An 8,481-nucleotide genomic window follows, 5' to 3' on the forward strand; every position below is an offset into this window, starting at 1 on the left:
ACTTGCCTTGGTCATGGTGTCTGTTCACAGCAGTAAAACCCTGACTAAGATAGGCTTCTTTGAAAACAAAGGTTCAGTGACCCCCATTTTGGCTCAGCAAACCTTTGTGACACTGAGATGGAGCCGAGCAAGGTAGAGTAGGCCACCATTCACATGACTTGTGTCGCTCTGCCCTGCAGGGACAGAGTGAGCATCTCCAATCTGAAAGTCTAGAGCGTCACCTTGGCCAGATCAGACATGCTCACCATGCTTACCATGCCCCACGCTGGAAATCTCTGCATTTCCTGTCCCAGGTGTTTCAGGTAAGGGACACCCAATCTATGTTTGTATTTCAGTCTACACAGTGACAAATGACAAAGCCAACAACTGTTTCACTGCTCCAGGCAAAAAGAGAAGCACATACCGTGTGGGTAAGCGATGCAGGAGGCACATCCCTTAGAAACAGCAGCAGCCGCCATGAGTCCAAAGAAGCTAGAGGAACTTTTCTCAGCTCCATCTGTGGAGGAGACGATCGGAGCGTCCTTCAAACACTTCTTTAAGCTCTCATAAATAGCAAAGCAGATGATTGTCTCCGAGATCCCAGCGTAGGAGGCGGTCAGCCCTCTATAGAAGCCGCGGACGCCTTCTGTCTGGTACACACGCCGAGCACACTGGAGTGTGTTCATCTGCTTGCAGCCCCTTACCCTGTCGGAGGATCAACAACACACACTGAGAGATGTACCACACCAAATCATAAAGGGGATCAGCTATGACACAGAAACCACACAGGACAAGAAACCTGTCCTTGTTCTGAGGCCACCTGACCTCTGGCCCACTGTGAGGCCAGTTCAATTAGCTGAGAAACCTGACAGGTCATATAACAGATGGCACCTGAATCTATAGTCCCTGAAGCAGGCTTATAGCCTCTGACCCAATTTTAGAAAATGCTAATGGAAGACAACACTACAACACTTGTCAGAGGAACATTTGGAATCATCCGTGTGGTGCATACACATCATGAGGATAGCTGTGAAGACACAAGGAAGCTAAGCAGAAAGCAGACAAGGTCAAACACCATGACACAGGAGAGAATGCCAAGGGGAAAGGTTGCTGCAGTCTTCCTTCTGGTTTACTGGGGATTACACTCAGGGCTTTGTAGACAAGAGCTTACCACTGAGCTATCTGCCGGGCCAATGGCTCCCTCTTTCTACTGCTCTCTGGAGTGTGATCTGTGTTCATGCTAAGGCCTGAACCCAGGGCCTTGAAAAACAACAACATATTATATACACACATATGTTTATATGTGTTTACACATACATTTCTTCTTAGTTTTGTCATATGGGATTTTTAAAAAAGGATTTGTTTATTTCTATGAGTACACTGTTGCTGTCTTCAGACACATCAGAAGAGGGCATTGTATCTCATTACAGATGGTTGTGAGCCACCATGTGGTTGCTAGGAATTGAACTCAGGACCTCTGGAAGAGCAATCAGTGCTCTTAACCACTGAGCCATCTCTTCAGCCCCATATGGAATTTTTTTTTTTTTTTTTTTGGTTTTTCGAGACAGGGTTTCTCTGTGTAGCCCTGGCTGTCCTGGCACTCACTTTGTAGACCAGGCTGGCCTCGAACTCAGAAATCCGCCTGCCTCTGCCTCCCGAGTGCTGGGATTAAAGGCGTGCGCCACCACGCCCGGCTCCCATATGGAATTTTAATCTAGGTACATTTCCTGATACTTTTACTCATTCACTTTTAAGTATCTATTGTGTATTTGTGTGTGTGTGTGTACATGCACAGCAGGCATTAGTTTCCCTGGAACTACAATACAGGCTGGTGTGGTGTTGGGAACTGAGCAGTGACACAGCTCTCCAGCCCATGATGGGTCAGTCAGAACTCCTGCCTTGATCTTTTAAAAAAAAATAGTAACCCGGAGATGCTCTGTTTTTCAGTATTCTTATGTCTCTGTGCTCACTTTATAAGGAAATTAACAGAAGTCATCTTTTGTTGTTTCTTTTACACACATTCCTCTTGTTGATAACACGGTGTCCTCTGCTTGAGAGGCAACGAAGACTAGTTGTTTTACAGAGTAAAGTGGTGTTGATCCTAGAACCAAGAGTATAAACAGTGGCTCATGCCTGTAACCCCAGAGAGAGTAATCCTGTCTCAGAGAGAGAGAGGAGATTTAAGCTAAATCACTAAACTCCTGTACTTGAATTAACTGTTTACTTGCTCAAACCTTTTTGTGTGCCTGCCCCCCATCCCTGCAGCTGGCTCCTTTGAAGAGTGTGGGAGCTGCCACCGCCTCAAGAGGCTCTCCTATTCTCTCCACCCAGCCTACAGTGTACTATGGATTCTCCAGAGTGCTGGACACCTCACACCTCTTGTCCCACCAGACTATAATCTTATTTGCTGATTGACTGTACTGCTATAAGGTGGAAGGCATGACCAATTTCCGGGGCAACCACTGGAACAATATATACTCACAGATATTCACAGATCTCACCTAAATAAAGGTCTAAAACGTCCTAAGCATTAGAAAGGGCCTCGGTCAACAGATGCATTTATCTGTTGCTAACCACCGGTGATATCAGAACACTGTGAACATTTGGCTCTGAGGTGAGGCCAGAGGCTTCCAGGAGACAAGGCTGGCCAGAAGCCTGAAGCACAATAGTTAAGAGGGGCAAGGGACTGGACACTCAGGAACATGGACATGTAGGACACACACAGCATTTTTGGAAACTACAAAGAACTGTCTCAATGCTTGGGCCAGGACTTAAGAGTTACCCTGGAAGTAACTGACCCTTGTCATAGGATTCTAGCAAGCACTTCAGAAGGCAGATGGACTGTGGCGACAGGAAACCCTCATCAGGGCATGCATGGGCACGAGGATGATGAGCCAGACAGGTTCCTCCTTCACCCTGCAGGTATACCTCAGCCTTCCCCCTCTCCCTCAGAGGAAGCTGGAGGGAAGATGAGCCTGCTAGTGTTTCCAGGGTTCACATTGCTGGGCCACACAGCACAATACAAGCAGTTCCTTAAACTTAGCCTGGGAGAGCCCAAATTTCTACTGGAAATTAGCATTCCTTCAAGAAGTATGAGTGTGGGTGGCAGCCCACAGAAATAGTAGCTGTGGTCTTACACAAACAGAAACATTTTTCTGCCACATTCATCAGAACATTAAAAGGCATTATTTAGTATACTTGGTTCTTTGAAAAGTCACAGGTGTTGCTGGCCTGCTGAGAAATATGATTTACATATAAAAGAATCATTATTACTGTATCACAAGTTTTTAAAATTTGATGAATTCATTTCAATTGGTTTCTATTTCCTTAAAACCTGACTCTAGACGAGGGTAATAGGCCTAGGCCTGGGGAGGCTTGAGACAGCAAGACTGTAAATTTGAAGCAGCCTGAACTACACAGCAAGACCCTGTCTCAACAAAAACCAAAGTCCAAACATTTTGCAGGTTCCATCAGAATACTCAAGGAACACGATTAAGAACTCCAGCTTAGATTCAGGACGGACACCAGAGACATCGGGGGCTAGGTCCAAAGTGCCCTCGCTGGTGTCCTGGCTGGACAGCCAGGCCTCTGCGGAGTTTACAGCATCCCTCCTGACAGTGGGCTCCACAAAGAACCCCAGAGAGGAACACCCAGGAAGGAAGCTGGGACCATGGAGAGGCCCTTCTGTACATCTTCCCTTGCTCTCTGGGGCTCCTCCCCCCACAATGCTGTCAGGATAGATCTCAAATGACATTTCTACATATGCATGGAGAGAAATCCAGGGCAGACAGCTAAGGGCTCCTACTTCCCGTCCACAGCACAGCAGGGAGACTCCGGGTACTGAAGGAACTGTTGACTTACTTGCGTTCTAGCTGCATCCTCGTTTTAACCATCCAAATAGGATTCATTAAGGTATTTGTGACAAAAGCTGGAGGGAAAAAACAGTCATCACTGATATAGCCAGTGTTTGCGAATGCAATCCCGATGCAATGGCCGCACGGCTGGGCGCAGAAGCAGTGGGTTAATTGCTCTCTATCCGTGCCACAGCTGCCGCCGCCACCAAGCACAGTCCTTCTGGCCTCTAGGTGGTGCTATCACTTCGGTTCATTTCAATCCTAGGGCAAAAACTATCTGAAATTCCAACTTAGAAGCTGCAGGTCCAGAGATAATTTGTTTTTAAACATGCTCATCTGTACTCATAGCTAACCCTGAATAAGGATGTTAAATCTTCCGTTACCTGAATTCAAACTTGGAAATATAAGGACAAAAACATTAAAAGCCCATTGGCCCACAGGAATCATTATTTTGGTCTGCCTTTGGCAGCATTTTTACACACTGGATCAGTCCCAAACCTCAATGCTCAGCTCTCCTCTAACAGCTAGTATCCTCTACATATTAATGAGGTCACTGGCTTGAAAAGCTCCTTCAAGGCGTGCTTCCTTTACCCAGGGTTCCTCTGGGTTAATTTTACAAGCATTACAAAGCCGATTAACAGGGTCTGGATTACGGCTAATTCGCCATGGCACAACCTGATTTGGAATGGTCCACTGTCCTTCTCGGGGCTCAGTATTAAGGGGAAATCACTGTTCTTGTGTTAAGAAGTTTGCTTAATATTGCTTTTCTCTGACTAAAGATCAGAACCTGGGTTAGTAATTTTATTGAGAGTAACAAAGGAAATTGGTGTGGACACATTGCAGGCTGTTAGCAGAAGGAAGAAATTCTAAAATGCTAGTCTAAATTCTCTAAACATTCTGTTAGATTTAAATGGACAGAAGCCTCTGTGTAGAAGGGCAGAGGCTTCTCCTAGCAATTTAGGAGCCAGTGCTTTCTCACAAACACTCCCTGGGGCAAGCTCTGCAGTGGGGACTTCCTCAGAAGAGAACGGACCATCTGGAGGCATAGGGCCTTAGGTACAGCCTCAAGTACCACACAACACATAAAACCCTGATTCTTGCTGTGCAAGTGAGCTGTGCAGGGCAGATGCACCCCAGATACCTTGGGGAATCAGGAAGAAAGCAGCTCTCACTCCACATTACAACTCAATAGGGAAATCAGGAAGATGAAGAACAGAAAAGTAAAATCTGTTTATAAACTGCTAATAGTCATGTTCTACAAACTCCAATACAAAGCTTTAAAAATGGTTTTAGGGTCAAAAGAGGCAGGGAGTTAACATCTAATTCCTGGAAAGAAAAAAAAAGAAAGCAAGACGAAACAACACTCACTAGGGAACATACCTGCAGAGCCAGCTGAGAGAATGTGCACAGTATTGCTATTAGGCACGAAGATGCCATTGAATTGCTCTTTGGCTTTGGAATAACATGCAAAGTACACAGCCCTGGTAGGACAAAAAGAGAACACCATTAAAGCATTACTGCACTTTAAAGTATACAGGTCCCTCTGCACCATCTATCCCAAAGAGGAGACCACAGAAGAGAGTAACAATCTTAGCCAGCAAGGAAACAAGAGGCTGGACTCACACCCAGGCTGCCACTGCACCTGGATGTTCATGCCTTCCAGAAATTAAGTGCTGACAGCCATGGCCAGGATAACAGAGGAAATAAGATTTTTGGTAACACACATAAAAGTCCTTTCACACTCTGTCTGTTTGTTTGTTGAGACAGAGTTTCTCTGTGTTGTTCTGGCTATCCTAGAACTCACTCTGTAGACCAGGCTGGCCTCAAACTCATAGATCCACCTGCCTCTGCCTCCAGAGTGCTGGGATGAAGGTGTAGGCCATCACTGCCTGGCTCTTTTCACATTCTTTATTCTGGATGAATGCTAATCATCTGAGTGGGAGTGCAGACTGTCATTTTACAGGTGCACTGTTTAATGAGCTCTGCTTTCATCTTGTGTTCATCTTGTGAACTGACTGCAGTGACTTGGGAGGTGTGCTTCACCTCTGCGATGCAGGAGCGCTGCTTCTCTTTGCCTCTGCTGAACAGCAGGTCAATCACAGAATCTAAGGATCAACTAAGGATCCTGACTACTGCTGAACAGGATCCCAGGAGGCCACTGGTTTGGACTAAATTCTGGTACCATATCCCAACAAAAAAGAAAGAAAGGGAGATGGGACGGCAGTGGTGCTGGAGGTGGCAGCGGTGGTAGTAATCATTTGTGCCGAAGTTGCCATTCCTGTTACCAAGTCATTTGGCCTTCCAAGAAACCAGGATTGGAGAAAAGTAACAGATTTCCCACAGGGGCAAGTTCTAATCAGTGCAACCCTTTGTTGTTCTACTCTTCTCTCTGTTCTTCCACTTGAGTAACTCTGAGATATACAACCTTTTGATGAAAACCTCTTTATCGTCTATCTAAACAAGCAAACAATCTTATTTTATAGAATAAAGCACTGGAATTTGGCCAGATTTCAAAATAGAAAAGGCAACGAAACCCTTTAAAGTCTATCATTAGAGGACTTTGGCCCGTGACAGCACTGCCACTTGACCTTTTTATACACACAGTTCCTGTCTATTAGCACTGCCCATGACTTCATCCAGAGACACTATCTATGCATGGATAATAAACATTTGGAAAGTGACCAGTATTCTCATCAATAAGGTGAATGGAGACAACAGTTTTCCGTGCAGGGATAGTGTGATTCTACGAAGCCTTTAAAAAGAATTAAAAAACCAAGGACAATGAGCTGGAGAGATGGCCCAGTGGTTGAGAACACTGACTGCTCTTCCAGAGAACCTAAGTTCAAATCCCAGCACCCACGTGGTAGCTCACAACCATCTGTAATGGGATCAGATGCCCTCTTCTGGTGTGTCTGAAGACAGCTACAGGCTACGTACATATATTAAATAAATAAATAAATCTTAAAAAATAAAATAGCTGGGTGTGGTGGCACATGCCTTTAACCCCAGCACTCGGGAGGCAGAGACAGGCGGATTTCTGAGTTCGAGGCCAGCCTGGTCTACAAAGTGAGTTCCAGGACAGTCAGGGCTACACAGAGAAACCCTGTCTCAAAAAACCAAAAATAAATAAATAAATAAAATAAATCCAAGGATGTAATGTTATAGAAAGTAAACCCTAGGCGCCTTTGGAATTCCTTCAGACTAATGTTCCTATGAGTCACCTGGAAGTCATCTTGCTAAGAAAGCCGATGACAGGGATCTGTGTGCACTATAACCCTGGGCATTTCCACACCCAGGGACTGGTCCACAGCACACTCAAGGGAAGAAACTCTCCCTTACAGAGACTGGAACCCACGGTTGCCTCTGCTTCTTCACGTCAGACTTGGTTAGGCAAAACAAACAGCCATTCAGCAGTGTCACTCCACTGCACAACTGGGAGCTCGCTCACTCCCTTGGCAGTTATATGCTTACCTTGATGGTGCAACTCCAACCAAATTTGGACCCAGGCCTCTAAAGAGTGACTTTGGTCCCTCCTTTTCCAGGATTGATCTGAGTAGGAAAGAGACATCACTTTAGAATCTTTTTGATTTCGATAGCTGCAGAGGTGGCTGCTTTGGTGAGTGTTTAGAGAATGTGAAGCGCTAGTGTATCATCAGAACAAACAGGGTGCAGCGGCATAGACCTGTAATCACAGCCCTGGGGAGGTGGGAGCGGGAAGATGACAAGTTCAGAGTCATCTCTGGCTATATAGAGTCTGAGGCTAGCTGGGCTACATGAGGCTGTCTCAAAATCAAGCCAAGACCTCCGAGGAAGGCAATAAGAAGCCAACCCTCACAGTGTGGCCCTGAAGGAATAAAGTGTTTAGAAGCCCCCTGACTCTTCCTTCCCTCTGTAGACTATAACATCAGAAGGCTGTAGAGTCAGACAGGAATGCTACAAACGCTGTCTAGGAAAGAAAGCTCTGATCCTGTTTCTCAGTTCCTCTTTTGTTTTTTTGTTTTTGTTTTTGTTTTTTCGAGACAGGGTTTCTCTGTGTAGCCCTGGCTGTCCTGGAACTCACTTTGTGGATCAGGCTGGCCTCGAACTCCACCTGCCTCTGCCTCCCGAGTGCTGGGATTAAAGGCGAGCGCCACCACACCCGACGAATTCTCAGTTCCTCTTACTTCAGTCTGAAATCTCGCCTTCTCAGGAGGCTGAGACAGAAAGATCACATGTTCAAGGTCTGCCCAGACTACACAGTGAGTTCAGGGCAGCAAACCCCTGGCTTAAGATATACACTCACACTTACCTTGTATGCAGGAGACTCCAGGTTCAGGTTTCTACAACCTGGGCCCCACCATATTATTATGATTTTATTATTTCTGCAAACAGTCTCACTACGTAGTCCAGGCTAGTTTCTAACTTGCTATGCTCCTGCTTCAGCCTTCTAAGTACTGGGTTACATGTGTGTAATACTTCTAAGTACTGGGTTACATGTGACTAATACTTCTCAGTACTGGGTTACATGTGTGTAATACTTCTAAGTACTGGGTTCCATGTGTGTAATACTTCTCAGTACTGGGTTACATGTGTGTAATACTTCTAAGTACTGGGTTACATGTGTGTAATACTTCTAAGTACTGGGTTACATGTGTGTAATACTTCTAAG

General features: G+C 45.6%; 1 protein-coding gene across 1 annotated transcript in view; it reads right to left on the reverse strand.

Moving 5' to 3' along the window:
• Slc25a33 (solute carrier family 25 member 33) overlaps positions 1–8,481 on the reverse strand; it is a 29,783-nt gene that overhangs the window by 5,732 nt on the left and 15,570 nt on the right. The window contains exons 3-6 of the mRNA XM_021160437.1: positions 7,305–7,382; positions 5,214–5,314; positions 3,841–3,907; positions 404–684 (exon numbers count right to left, since the gene is read on the reverse strand). Of these exons, the coding sequence (XP_021016096.1) occupies positions 404–684; positions 3,841–3,907; positions 5,214–5,314; positions 7,305–7,382 (527 nt within the window). The remainder of the gene's footprint in view (positions 1–403; positions 685–3,840; positions 3,908–5,213; positions 5,315–7,304; positions 7,383–8,481) is intronic.

This window comes from Mus caroli, chromosome 4 (genome assembly GCF_900094665.2).
Source record: "Mus caroli chromosome 4, CAROLI_EIJ_v1.1, whole genome shotgun sequence".
Taxonomy (NCBI): domain Eukaryota; kingdom Metazoa; phylum Chordata; class Mammalia; order Rodentia; family Muridae; genus Mus; species Mus caroli.